Source organism: Lampetra fluviatilis, unplaced genomic scaffold (assembly GCF_964198595.1).
Source record: "Lampetra fluviatilis unplaced genomic scaffold, kcLamFluv1.1 SCAFFOLD_344, whole genome shotgun sequence".
In the NCBI taxonomy this organism is placed as follows: domain Eukaryota; kingdom Metazoa; phylum Chordata; class Hyperoartia; order Petromyzontiformes; family Petromyzontidae; genus Lampetra; species Lampetra fluviatilis.
In genome coordinates, this window is record NW_027620944.1 from 47,501 (window position 1) to 63,659 (window position 16,159).

Here is a 16,159-nt window from a genome sequence, read left to right on the forward strand (position 1 = left end):
GTGACTGACTGAGTGAGTGACTGACTGAGTGACTGACTGACTGAGTGACTGACTGACTGACTGAGTGACTGACTGAGTGACTGACTGAGTGACTGAGTGACTGACTGAGTAACTGACTGAGTGAGTGACTGAGTGACTGACTGAGTGACTGAGTGACTGACTGAGTGACTGACTGACTGAGTGACTGACTGACTGACTGAGTGACTGAGTGACTGACTGAGTGACTGAGTGAGTGACTGACTGAGTGACTGAGTGAGTGACTGAGTGAGTGACTGACTGACTGACTGAGTGACTGACTGAGTGACTGAGTGACTGACTGACTGAGTGACTGACTGACTGACTGAGTGACTGACTGAGTGACTGACTGAGTGACTGAGTGACTGACTGAGTAACTGACTGAGTGAGTGACTGAGTGACTGACTGAGTGACTGAGTGACTGACTGAGTGACTGACTGACTGACTGAGTGACTGACTGAGTGACTGAGTGACTGACTGAGTGACTGACTGACTGAGTGACTGACTGAGTGACTGAGTGACTGACTGAGTGACTGACTGAGTGACTGAGTGACTGACTGAGTGAGTGACTGACTGAGTGAGTGACTGACTGAGTGACTGACTGACTGAGTAACTGACTGAGTGACTGAGTGACTGACTGACTGACTGAGTGACTGAGTGACTGAGTGACTGACTGACTGAGTGACTGAGTGAGTGACTGAGTGACTGACTGAGTGACTGAGTGACTGAGTGAGTGACTGAGTGACTGAGTGACTGACTGAGTGAGTGACTCACTTCCTCTCCAGCTTGTCCTGACCAATCGCGTTGTAAACTTCACACCAATGACCCACGTTCCTGTCTGCCTCGGCGAGAAGGTGATTGTACTCTTCAACCTTGAAGAGGAGAAGCATCATCATCATCATCATCAGTAGCATCATCATCATCATCAGTAGCATCATCATCATCAGTAGCATCATCATCATCATCAGTAGCATCATCATCATCAGTAGCATCATCATCATCAGTGTCATCATCGGTAGTAGCATCATCATCAGCAGTAGTATCATCAGTAGTAGAAGTATCATCATCATCATCAGTATCATCATCATCAGTATCATCATCATCATCAGTAGTAGAAGTATCATCATCATCATCAGTATCATCATCATCAGTATCATCATCATCAGTAGTAGTATCATCAGTAGTAGTACTATCATCATCATCAGTATCATCATCATCAGTAGTATCATCAGTAGTAGAAGTATCATCATCAGTAGTATCATCATCATCATCAGAAGTATCATCATCATCAGTAATAGTATCATCATTTGTGTAGTGAGTCTGTGGGTCTCTGTGTGGTGAGTCTGTGGGTCTCTGTGTGGTGAGTCTGTGGGTCTCTGTGTGGTGAGTCTGTGGGTCTCTGTGGTGAGTCTGTGGGTCTCTGTGTGGTGAGTCTGTGGGTCTCTGTGTGGTGAGTCTGTGGGTCTCTGTGTGGTGAGTCTGTGGGTCTCTGTGTGGTGAGTCTGTGGGTCTCTGTGTGGTGAGTCTGTGGGTCTCTATGTAGTGAGTCTGTGGGTCTCTGTGTGGTGAGTCTGTGGGTCTCTGTGTGGTGAGTCTGTGTGTCTCTGTGTGGTGAGTCTGTGGGTCTCTGTGTGGTGAGTCTGTGGGTCTCTGTGTGGTGAGTCTGTGGGTCTCTGTGTGGTGAGTCTGTGGGTCTCTGTGTGGTGAGTCTGTGGGTCTCTGTGTGGTGAGTCTGTGGGTCTCTGTGTGGTGAGTCTGTGGGTCTCTGTGTGGTGAGTCTGTGGGTCTCTGTGTGGTGAGTCTGTGTGTCTCTGTGTGGTGAGTCTGTGTGTCTCTGTGTAGTGAGTCTGTGTGTCTCTGTGTAGTGAGTCTGTGTGTCTCTGTGTAGTAGTGAGTCTATGTATCTCTGTGTGGTGAGTCTATGGGTCTCTGTGTAGTGAGTCTATGGGTCTCTGTGTAGTGAGTCTATGTGTCTCTGTGTAGTGAGTCTATGTGTCTCTGTGTGGTGGTGAGTCTGTGTGTCTCTGTGTGAGTCTGTGTGTCTCTGTGTAGTGAGTCTATGTGTCTCTGTGTAGTGAGTCTGTGTGTCTCTGTGTGGTGGTGAGTCTATGTGTCTCTGTGTAGTGAGTCTGTGTGTCTCTGTGTAGTGAGTCTGTGTGTCTCTGTGTAGTAGTGAGTCTGTGTGTCTCTGTGTAGTAGTGAGTCTGTGTGTCTCTGTGTAGTGAGTCTGTGTGTCTCTGTGTAGTAGTGAGTCTGTGTGTCTCTGTGTAGTGAGTCTGTGTGTCTCTGTGTAGTAGTGAGTCTGTGTGTCTCTGTGTGAGTCTATGTGTCTCTGTGTAGTGAGTCTATGTGTCTCTGTGTAGTAGTGAGTCTATGTGTCTCTGTGTAGTGAGTCTGTGTGTCTCTGTGTAGTGAGTCTGTGTGTCTCTGTGTAGTAGTGAGTCTGTGTGTCTCTGTGTGAGTCTGTGTGTCTCTGTGTAGTAGTGAGTCTGTGTGTCTCTGTGTGAGTCTGTGTGTCTCTGTGTAGTAGTGAGTCTGTGTGTCTCTGTGTGAGTCTGTGTGTCTCTGTGTAGTAGTGAGTCTGTGTGTCTCTGTGTAGTGAGTCTGTGTGTCTCTGTGTAGTAGTGAGTCTGTGTGTCTCTGTGTGAGTCTATGTGTCTCTGTGTAGTGAGTCTGTGTGTCTCTGTGTAGTAGTGAGTCTATGTGTCTCTGTGTAGTGAGTCTGTGTGTCTCTGTGTAGTAGTGAGTCTGTGTGTCTCTGTGTAGTGAGTCTGTGTGTCTCTGTGTAGTAGTGAGTCTATGTGTCTCTGTGTAGTAGTGAGTCTGTGTGTCTCTGTGTAGTAGTGAGTCTATGTGTCTCTGTGTAGTGAGTCTGTGGGTCTCTGTGTAGTAGTGAGTCTATGTGTCTCTGTGTAGTGAGTCTGTGTGTCTCTGTGTAGTGAGTCTGTGTGTCTCTGTGTGAGTCTGTGTGTCTCTGTGTGAGTCTGTGTGTCTCTGTGTAGTGAGTCTGTGTGTCTCTGTGTGAGTCTGTGTGTCTCTGTGTGAGTCTGTGTGTCTCTGTGTGAGTCTGTGTGTCTCTGTGTGAGTCTATGTGTCTCTGTGTAGTGAGTCTGTGTGTCTCTGTGTGAGTCTGTGTGTCTCTGTGTAGTGAGTCTGTGTGTCTCTGTGTAGTGAGTCTGTGTGTCTCTGTGTAGTGATTCTATGTGTCTCTGTGTAGTGAGTGAGTTTGTGTGTCTCTGTGTGAGTCTATGTGTCTCTGCGTGAGTCTGTGTGTCTCTGTGTAGTGAGTCTGTGTGTCTCTGTGTAGTGAGTCTGTGTGTCTCTGTGTAGTGAGTCTATGTGTCTCTGTGTAGTGAGTATGTGTGTCTCTATGTAGTGATTCTATGTGTCTCTGTGTAGTGAGTCTGTGTGTCTCTGTGTGAGTCTGTGTGTCTCTGTGTGAGTCTGTGTGTCTCTGTGCAAGTCTATGTGTCTCTGCGTGAGTCTGTGTGTCTCTGCGTGAGTCTGTGTGTCTCTGTGTAGTGAGTCTGTGTGTCTCTGCGTGAGTCTGTGTGTCTCTGTGTGAGTCTGTGTGTCTCTGTGTGAGTCTGTGTGTCTCTGTGTGAGTCTGTGTGTCTCTGTGTGAGTCTGTGTGTCTCTGTGTGAGTCTGTGTGTCTCTGTGTGAGTCTGTGTGTCTATGTGTGAGTCTGTGTGTATCTGTGTGAGTCTGTGTGTCTCTGTGTAGTAGTGAGTCTATGTGTCTCTGTGTAGTGAGTCTGTGTGTCTCTGTGTGAGTCTGTGTGTCTCTGTGTGAGTCTGTGTGTCTCTGCGTGAGTCTGTGTTTCTCTGTGTAGTGAGTCTGTGTGTCTCTGTGTGAGTCTGTGTGTCTCTGTGTGAGTCTGTGTGTCTCTGTGTGAGTCTGTGTGTCTCTGTGTAGTGAGTCTGTATGTCTCTGTGTGAGTCTGTGTGTCTCTGTGTAGTGAGTCTGTGTGTCTCTGTGTGAGTCTGTGTGTCTCTGTGTGAGTCTGTGTGTCTCTGTGTGAGTCTGTGTGTCTCTGTGTAGTGAGTCTGTGTGTCTCTGTGTAGTGATTCTGTGTGTCTCTGTGTGAGTCTGTGTGTCTCTGTGTGAGTCTGTGTGTCTCTGTGTAGTAGTGAGTCTATGTGTCTCTGTGTAGTGATTATATGTGTCTCTGTGTAGTGAGTGAGTCTGTGTGTCTCTGTGTGAGTCTGTGTGTCTCTGTGTGAGTCTGTGTGTCTCTGTGTGAGTCTGTGTGTCTCTGTGTGAGTCTGTGTGTCTCTGTGTAGTAGTGAGTCTATGTGTCTCTGTGTAGTGAGTCTGTGTGTCTCTGTGTGAGTCTGTGTGTCTCTGTGTAGTGAGTCTGTGTGTCTCTGTGTGAGTCTGTGTGTCTCTGTGTGAGTCTGTGTGTCTCTGTGTAGTGAGTCTGTGTGTCTCTGTGTGAGTCTGTGTGTCTCTGTGTGAGTCTGTGTGTCTCTGTGTGAGTCTGTGTGTCTCTGTGTGAGTCTGTGTGTCTTGTGTGAGTCTGTGTGTCTCTGTGTGAGTCTGTGTGTCTCTGTGTGAGTCTGTGTGTCTCTGTGTGAGTCTGTGTTTCTCTGTGTGAGTCTGTGTGTCTCTGTGTGAGTCTGTGTGTCTCTGTGTAGTGAGTCTGTGTGTCTCTGTGTAGTGATTCTATGTGTCTCTGTGTAGTGAGTGAGTTTGTGTGTCTCTGTGTGAGTCTGTGTGTCTCTGTGTAGTGAGTCTGTGTGTCTCTGTGTAGTGAGTCTGTGTGTCTCTGCGTGAGTCTGTGTGTCTCTGTGTGAGTCTGTGTTTCTCTGTGTGAGTCTGTGTGTCTCTGTGTGAGTCTGTGTGTCTCTGTGTAGTGAGTCTGTGTGTCTCTGTGTAGTGATTCTATGTGTCTCTGTGTAGTGAGTGAGTTTGTGTGTCTCTGTGTGAGTCTGTGTGTCTCTGTGTGAGTCTGTGTGTCTCTGTGTAGTGAGTCTGTGTGTCTCTGCGTGAGTCTATGTGTCTCTGTGTGAGTCTGTGTGTCTCTGTGTGAGTCTGTGTGTCTCTGTGTGAGTCTATGTGTCTCTGTGTAGTGAGTCTGTGTGTCTCTGTGTGAGTCTGTGTGTCTCTGTGTGAGTCTGTGTGTCTCTGTGTAGTAGTGAGTCTATGGGTCTTTGTGTAGTAGTGAGTCTATAGATCTCTGTGTAGTGAGTCTGTGTGTCTCTGTGTGAGTCTGTGTGTCTCTGTGTAGTGAGTCTGTGTGTCTCTGTGTAGTGAGTCTGTGTGTCTCTGTGTGAGTCTGTGTGTCTCTGTGTGAGTCTGTGTGTCTCTGCGTGAGTCTGTGTGTCTCTGTGTAGTGAGTCTGTGTGTCTCTGTGTGAGTCTGTGTGTCTCTGTGTGAGTCTATGTTTCTCTGCGTGAGTCTGTGTGTCTCTGTGTGAGTCTGTGTGTCTCTGTGTAGTGAGTCTGTGTGTCTCTGTGTGAGTCTGTGTGTCTCTGTGTGAGTCTGTGTGTCTCTGTGTGAGTCTGTGTGTCTCTGTGTGAGTCTGTGTGTCTCTGTGTAGTAGTGAGTCTATGGGTCTCTGTGTAGTAGTGAGTCTATAGATCTCTGTGTAGTGAGTCTGTGTGTCTCTGCGTGAGTCTGTGTGTCTCTGCGTGAGTCTGTGTGTCTCTGTGTAGTGAGTCTGTGTGTCTCTGTGTGAGTCTGTGTGTCTCTGTGTGAGTCTGTGTGTCTCTGTGTGAGTCTGTGTGTCTCTGTGTGAGTCTGTGTGTCTCTGTGTGAGTCTGTGTGTCTCTGTGTAGTAAGTCTGTGTGTCTCTGCGTGAGTCTGTGTGTCTCTGTGTAGTGATTCTATGTGTCTCTGTGTAGTGAGTCTGTGTCTCTCTGTGAGAGTCTGTGTGTCTCTGCGTGAGTCTGTGTGTCTCTGTGTGAGTCTGTGTGTCTCTGTGACTCACGGATTTCTGGTAGCACTTCTGTTTCCCGTCTGCCTCGTGCACCTCGCAGCAAGCGTTGAGCTTGTGGAGGTAATCGCTGCCCATGGACATCACCTGGTCGACTGGAGACCTTAATGACCTCCTCGCAATCTGCCACAAGACTCTGGAGATCGCATGAGACACAAGAATACACTTTACACTACACTATACACTACACTATACACTATACACTACATTATATACTATATACTACATTATACACTACACTATACACTACACTATACACTACACTATACACTACACTATACACTACACTATACACTACACTATACACTATACACTACACTATACACTACACTATACACTACACTATACACTACATTATACACTACACTATACACTATACACTACACTATACACTACACTATACACTACACTATACACTACACTATACACTACACTATACACTACACTATACACTATACACTACACTATACACTACACTATACACTACACTATACACTATACACTACACTATACACTACACTATACACTACACTATACACTACACTATACACTACACTATACACTACACTATACACTACACTACACTATACTCTACACTATACACTACACTATACACTATACACTACACTATACACTACACTATACACTACACTATACACTACACTATACACTACACTATACACTATATACTACACTATACACTACACTATACACTACATTATACACTACACTATACACTACACTATACACTACACTATACACTATACACTACACTATACACTACACTATACACTACACTATACACTACTACACTATACACTACACTATACACTACACTATAGACTACACTATACACTACACTATACACTACACTATACACTACACTATACACTACACTATACACTACACTATATACTATACACTACACTATACACTACACTATAGACTACACTATACACTACACTATACACTACACTATACACTACACTATACACTACACTATACACTACACTATACACTACACTATACACTATACTATACACTACACTATACACTACTATACACTACTATACACTATACACTACACTATACACTACACTATACACTACACTATACACTATACACTACACTATACACTACACTATACACTACACTATATACTACACTATACACTACACTATACACTACTACACTATACACTACACTATACACTACTACACTATACACTACACTATACACTACACTATACACTACACTATACACTACACTATACACTACACACTACACTACACTATACACTACACTATATACTACACTATACACTACACTATACACTACACTACACACTATACACTACACTATATACTACACTATACACTACACTATACACTACACTATACACTACACTATACACTACACTATATACTATACACTATACACTACACTATACACTATACTATACACTACACTATACACTACACTATACACTACACTATACACTACACTATACACTACACTATACACTACACTATACACTACACTATACACTACACACTACACTATACACTACACTATACACTACACTATACACTACACTATACACTACTACACTATGCACTACACTATACACTACACTATACACTACTACACTACTACACTATACACTACACTATACACTATACACTACACTATACACTACACTATACACTACACTATACACTACACTATACACTATACACTACACTATACACTACACTATACACTACACTATACACTACACTACTACACTACACTATACACTACACTACTACACTACACTATGCACTACACTATACACTACACTATACACTACACTATACACTACACTATACACTACACTATGCACTACACTATACACTACACTATACACTACACTACTACACTACACTATACACTACACTACTACACTACACTATGCACTACACTATACACTACACTATACACTACACTATACACTACACTATACACTACACTATACACTACACTATGCACTATACACTACACTATACACTACACTATACACTACACTATACACTACACTATACACTACTACACTATACACTACTATACACTACACTATACACTACACTATACACTACACTCTACACAATACACTACACTATACACTACACTACACTATACACTACACTATACACTACACTATACACTACACTATACACTACACTATACACTACTACACTATACACTACTACACTATACACTACTACACTATACACTACACTATACACTATACACTACACTATACTATACACTATACACTACACTATACACTACACTACACACTACACTACACACTACACTATACACTACACTATACACTACACTATACACTATACTATATACTACACTATACACTATACTACACACTACACTACACACTACACTACACACTACACTATACACTACACTATACACTACACTATACACTATACACTACACTATACACTACACTACACACTACACTACACACTACACTATACACTATACACTACACTATACACTACACTATACACTACACTATACACTACACTATACACTACACTATACACTATACACTACACTATATACTACACTATACACTACACTATACACTACACTATACACTACACTATACACTACACTATACACTACACTATACACTATACACTACACTATACACTACAATACACTATACACTACACTATACACTACACTATACACTACACTATACACTACACTATACACTACACTATATACTACACTATACACTACACTATACACTACACTATACACTACACTATACACTACACTACACTATATACTACACTATACACTACACTATACACTACAATACACTATACACTACACTATACACTACACTATACACTACACTATACACTACACTATACACTACACTATACACTATACACTACACACTACACTACACTATACACTATACACTACACTATACACTACAATACACTATACACTACACTATACACTACACTATACACTACACTATATACTACACTATACACTGCACTATACACTATACACTACACACTACACTACACTATACACTATACACTACACTATACACTACACTACACACTACACTATACACTACACTATACACTACACTATACACTACACTATACACTACACTATACACTACACTATACACTACACTACACACTACACTATACACTACTACACTATACACTACACTATACACTACTATACACTACACTATACACTACACTATACACTACACTATACACTACTATACACTACATTATACACTACACTATACACTACACTATACACTACACTATACACTACACTATACACTACACTATACACTACACTATACACTACACTATACACTACACTATACACTACACTATATACTATACACTACACTATACACTACACTATACACTATACACTACACTATACACTACACTATACACTACACTATATACTATACACTACACTATACACTATACACTACACTATACACTACACTATACACTATACACTACACTATACACTACACTATACACTACACTATATACTATACACTACACTATACACTACACTATACACTACACTATACACTACACACTACACTATACACTACACTATACACTATACACTACACTATACACTACACTATACACTCTACAATACATTATACACTACACTATAGACTAGCCACTCACTCACCCACTCACTCATTCACTCATTCACTTACTCATTGACTCATTCAGTCACCCACTAACCCAACCACTAACTCACCAACCCACCCACCCACCCATTCACTCACCCACTCACTCACTCACCCACCTAACCACTAACCCACCCACTCATTAACTCACTCACCCACCCACCCACCAACTCACCCACCCACCCACTCACCCACCCACCCACCCACTCACCCACCCACCCACTCACTCACCCACCCACCCACCCACCCACTCACCCACCCACCCACCCACTCACCCACCCCACTCACTCACCACCCCACCACACTCACTCACTCACCCACCCACCCACCCACTCACCCACCCACTCACTCACTCACTCACCCACCCACCCACTCACCCACCCACCCACCCACCCACTCACCCACCCACCCACTCACTCACTCACCCACCCACCCACCCACCCACCCACCAACTCACCCACCCACCCACTCACCCACCCACCCACCCACTCACCCACCCACCCACTCACTCACCCACCCACTCACCCACCCACCCACTCACTCACCCACCCACCCACCCACTCACCCACCCACTCACCCACTCACCCACTCACTCACCCACCCACCCACTCACTCACCCACTCACTCACCCACCCACCCACTCACCCACTCACTCACTCACCCACCCACCCACTCACTCACCCACCCACCCACTCACTCACCCACTCACTCACTCACCCACCCACCCACTCACCCACTCACTCACTCACCCACCCACCCACCCACTCACTCACCCACCCACCCACTCACTCACCCACTCACTCACCCACCCACCCACTCACCCACTCACTCACTCACCCACCCACCCACCCACTCACCCACTCACTCACTCACCCACCCACCCACCACTCACCCACCCACCCACTCACTCACCCACTCACCCACCCACCCACCACCCACTCACTCACCCACTCACCCACCCACCCACTCTCACCCACCCACCCACCCACCCACCCACCCACCCACCCACCCACCCACTCACCCACCCACCCACCCACCCACTCACCCACCCACCCACTCACTCACCCACCCACCCACCCACTCACCCACCCACTCACCCACTCACCCACCCACTCACTCACCCACCCACCCACTCACCTATTGTGCATTTTCTCCGGATGATCATGGCTCATCCGGCACTGATCGTCAACCGGCCACAACGAGCTGATGTCCAGACTGGCTTGGAACTCACTCACTCATTCACTCATTCAGTCACTCACTCACTCATTCACTCATTCATTCACTCACTCACTCACTCATTCACTAACCCACCCACTAACCCACCCACCCATTCACTCACCCACTAAGTCAGTCAATAACTCCCTCATCCACTCACTCATTCAGTCACCCACTAACCCAACCACTAACTCACCAACCCACCAACCCACCCACCCACTCACACACCCACCCACCCACCCACCCACTCACCCACCCACCCACTCACTCACCCACCCACCCACCCACCCACCCACTCACTCACCCACCCACCCACCCACCCACTCACCCACCCACCCACCCACTCACCTATTGTGCATTTTCTCCGGATGATCATGGCTCATCCGGCACTGATCATCAACCGGCCACAACGAGCTGATGTCCAGACTGGCTTGGAACTCACTCACTCACTCATTCACTCATTCATTCAGTCACTCACTCACTCATTCAGTCACCCACCCACTCACCCACCCACCCACTCACCCACCCACCCACCCACCCACTCACCCACCCACCCACTCACCTATTGTGCATTTTCTCCGGATGATCATGGCTCATCCGGCACTGATCCTCAACCGGCCACAAAGAGCTGATGTCCAGACTGGCTTGGAACTCACTCACTCACTCACTCATTCAGTCACCCACCCACTCACCCACCCACCCACCCACCCACTCACCCACCCACCCACTCACCCACCCACCCACCCACTCACCTATTGTGCATTTTCTCCGGATGATCATGGCTCATCCGGCACTGATCGTCAACCGGCCACAACGAGCTGATGTCCAGACTGGCTTGGAACTCACTCACTCACTCATTCACTCATTCAGTCACTCACTCACTCACTCATTCATTCACCCACCCACCCACTCACCCACCCACCCACTCACTCACTCACCCACCCACCCACTCACCTATTGTGTATTTTCTCCGGATGATCATGGCTCATCCGGCACTGATCGTCAACCGGCCACAAAGAGCTGATGTCCAGACTGGCTTGGAACTTTTCCGAGGCTCCCTGAGTGCAACTCGCCCTCTGAGAGCCCAAACTCCGGCAACATTCCGAAATCTTGGGGTGATGAGACACCAAATCGTCGTCCAGGCAAATTTCGTCATGGATGGCTGATTTCTGGGGAATTTAAGGGGATGTTGGAGACTTTCAGAGGTGTGTAGAGACTCGTAGAGACTCATAGAGATACGTAGAGACACATAGAGACTCATAGAGACTCATAGAGACACATAGAGACTCATAGAGACACATAGAGACTCATAGAGACTCAAAGAGACACATAGAGATACGTAGAGACTCATAGAGACTCATAGAGACTCATAGAGACACATAGAGACTCATAGAGACTCATAGAGACTCATAGAGACACATAGAGACTCATAGAGACTCATAGAGACTCATAGAGACACATAGAGACTCATAGAGACACATAGAGACTCATAGAGATACGTAGAGACTCATAGAGACTCATAGAGACTCATAGAGACACGTAGAGACACATAGAGACTCATAGAGATACGTAGAGACTCATAGAGACTCATAGAGACACATAGAGACTCATAGAGACACATAGAGACACATAGAGACTCATAGAGACTCATAGAGACTCATAGAGATACGTAGAGACTCATAGAGACTCATAGAGACTCATAGAGACACATAGAGACACATAGAGACTCATAGAGATACGTAGAGACTCATAGAGACTCATAGAGACACATAGAGACTCATAGAGACTCATAGAGACTCATAGAGATACGTAGAGACTCATAGAGACTCATAGAGACACATAGAGACTCATAGAGACTCATAAAGACACGTAGAGACTCATAGAGACTCATAGAGACTCATAGAGACACATAGAGACACATAGAGACTCATAGAGACACATAGAGACTCATAGAGATACTTAGAGACACATAGAGACTCATAGAGACTCATAGAGACACATAGAGACTCATAGAGACTCATAGAGACACATAGAGACTCATAGAGACTCATAGAGACTCATAGAGACACATAGAGACTCATAGAGACACATAGAGATACGTAGAGACTCATAGAGACACATAGAGACACATAGAGACTCATAGAGACACATAGAGACACATAGAGACTCGTAGAGACTCATAGAGACTCATAGAGACTCATAGAGACACATAGAGACTCATAGAGACACATAGAGACTCATAGAGACTCATAGAGACACGTAGAGACTCATAGAGACTCATAGAGACACGTAGAGACTCATAGAGACTCATAGTAACTCATAGAGACTCATAGAGACACATAGAGACTCATAGAGACACATAGAGACTCATAGAGACTCATAGAGACACATAGAGACTCATAGAGACTCATAGAGACACATAGAGACTCATAGAGACACGTAGAGACTCATAGAGACTCATAGAGACTCATAGAGACACATAGAGACTCATAGAGACACATAGAGACTCATAGAGATACGTAGAGACTCATAGAGACACATAGAGACTCATAGAGACACATAGAGACTCATAGAGACTCATAGAGACTCATAGAGATACGTAGAGACACATAGAGACACATAGAGACTCATAGAGATACATAGAGACTCATAGAGACTCATAGAGATACGTAGAGACTCATAGAGACTCATAGAGACGCATAGAGATACATAGAGACTCATAGAGACTCATAGAGATACGTAGAGACTCATAGAGACTCATAGAGACACATAGAGACTCATAGAGACTCATAGAGACTCATAGAGACACATAGAGACTCATAGAGACACATAGAGACTCATAGAGACTCATAGAGACACATAGAGATACATAGAGACACATAGAGACACATAGAGACACATAGAGACTCATAGAGACACATAGAGATACATAGAGACTCATAGAGACTCATAGAGACACATAGAGACTCATAGAGACTCATAGAGACTCATAGAGACACATAGAGACTCATAGAGACTCATAGAGATACGTAGAGACTCATAGAGACACATAGAGACACATAGAGACACATAGAGACTCATAGAGACTCATAGAGACACATAGAGACTCATAGAGACACATAGAGACTCATAGAGACACATAGAGACACATAGAGACTCATAGAGACACATAGAGACTCATAGAGACACATAGAGACTCATAGAGACACATAGTACGTAGAGACTCATAGAGACACATAGAGACACATAGAGACACATAGAGACTCATAGAGACACATAGAGACTCATAGAGACTCATAGAGACACATAGAAACTCATAGAGACTCATAGAGACTCATAGAGACACATAGAGACACATAGAGATACGTAGAGACTCATAGAGACACATAGAGACACATAGAGACACATAGAGACTCATAGAGACACATAGAGACTCATAGAGACTCATAGAGACACATAGAGACTCATAGAGACTCATAGAGACACATAGAGACTCATAGAGACACATGATGATGATGATACTACTACTGATGATGATGATACTACTGATGATGATGATGATGATACTATTGATGATGATGATACTAATACTGATGATGATACTACTGATGATGATGATACTACTGATGATGATGATACTACTACTGATGATGATACTACTACTGATGATGATACTACTGATGATGATGATACTACTACTGATGATGTTACTGATGATACTACTACTACTACTGATGATGATACTACTGATGATGATGATGATACTACTACTGATGATGATGATACTACTAATGATGATGATACTACTACTGATGATACTACTACTGATGATGATGATACTACTACTGATGATGATGATACTACTACTGATGATGATGATGATGATACTACTACTGCTGATGATAAGGATGATACTACTACTGATGATACTACTACTACTGATGATACTACTGATGATGATGATACTACTACTGATGATGCTGTTGATGACTTCTCACCATGTAGAGGCAGAATCCCTTCGCGTGCTTCGTGCAGCAGCTCCTCATGGAGGCTTCCACTTTCACGGCGATCCTCGTCGCCTCCTCGACGGAGAGAGACGGAGACCTCTGGGTGACCAGAACCAGGATCCTGACACACACAGAGAGAGAGATGGTGGTGGTGAGTGACTGAGTGAGTGACTGAGTGACTGACTGAGTGACTGAGTGGGTGACTGAGTGACTGAGTGAGTGGCGATCCGCGTAGCCTCCTCGACGGAGAGAGACGGTGACCTCTGGGTGACCAGAACCAGGATCCTGACACACACACAGAGAGAGAGATGGTGGTGGTGGTGAGTGACTGAGTGAGTGGCTGAGTGACTGAGTGAGTGACTGAGTGAGTGACTGAGTGAGTGACTGAGTGAGTGGTGATCCGCGTAGCCTCATCCACGGAGAGAAACGGTGACCGCTGGGTGACCAGAACCAGGATCCTGACACACACAGAGAGAGAGATGGTGGTGGTGGTGAGTGACTGAGTGAGTGGCTGAGTGACTGAGTGAGTGACTGAGTGAGTGACTGAGTGAGTGACGATCCGCGTAGCCTCCTCGACGGAGAGTGACAGTGACCTCTGGGTGACCAGAACCAGGATCCTGACACACAGACACAGAGAGAGAGATGGTGGTGGTGAGTGACTGAGTGAGTGACTGAGTGACTGACTGAGTGACTGAGTGAGTGACTGAGTGGGTGAGTGAGTGGCGATCCGCGTAGCCTCATCCACGGAGAGTGACGGTGACCTCTGGGTGACCAGAACCAGGATCCTGACACACAGACACAGAGAGAGAGATGGTGGTGGTGGTGGTGAGTGACTGAGTGAGTGGCTGAGTGACTGAGTGAGTGACTGAGTGACTGAGTGAGTGGCGATGCGAGTAGCCTCCTCGACGGAGAGTGACGGTGACCTCTGGGTGACCAGAACCAGGATCCTGACAGACACAGAGAGATGGTGGTGGTGGTGAGTGACTGAGTGAGCGGCTGAGTGACTGAGTGAGTGACTGAGTGACTGAGTGAGTGGCGATCCGCGTAGCCTCATCCACGGAGAGTGACGGAGACCTCTGGGTGACCAGAACCAGGATCCTGACACACACAGAGAGAGAGATGGTGGTGGTGAGTGACTGAGTGAGTGGCTGAGTGACTGAGTGACTGACTGAGTGACTGACTGAGTGACTGAGTGGGTGAGTGAGTGGCGATC

The 16,159-nt window shown here is 45.3% G+C and overlaps 1 protein-coding gene across 1 annotated transcript in view; it reads right to left on the minus strand.

Moving 5' to 3' along the window:
* Positions 1-15,064, minus strand: part of LOC144954562 (serum albumin SDS-1-like) — a 17,432-nt gene extending 2,368 nt beyond the window's left edge. The window contains exons 1-4 of the mRNA XM_078885032.1: positions 14,938-15,064; positions 11,894-12,108; positions 5,950-6,091; positions 790-887 (exon numbers count right to left, since the gene is read on the minus strand). Coding sequence (XP_078741158.1) covers positions 790-887; positions 5,950-6,091; positions 11,894-12,108; positions 14,938-14,985 — 503 coding nt within the window. The 5' untranslated portion in view covers positions 14,986-15,064. The remainder of the gene's footprint in view (positions 1-789; positions 888-5,949; positions 6,092-11,893; positions 12,109-14,937) is intronic.
* Between the last annotated feature and the right edge of the window lie 1,095 nt (positions 15,065-16,159).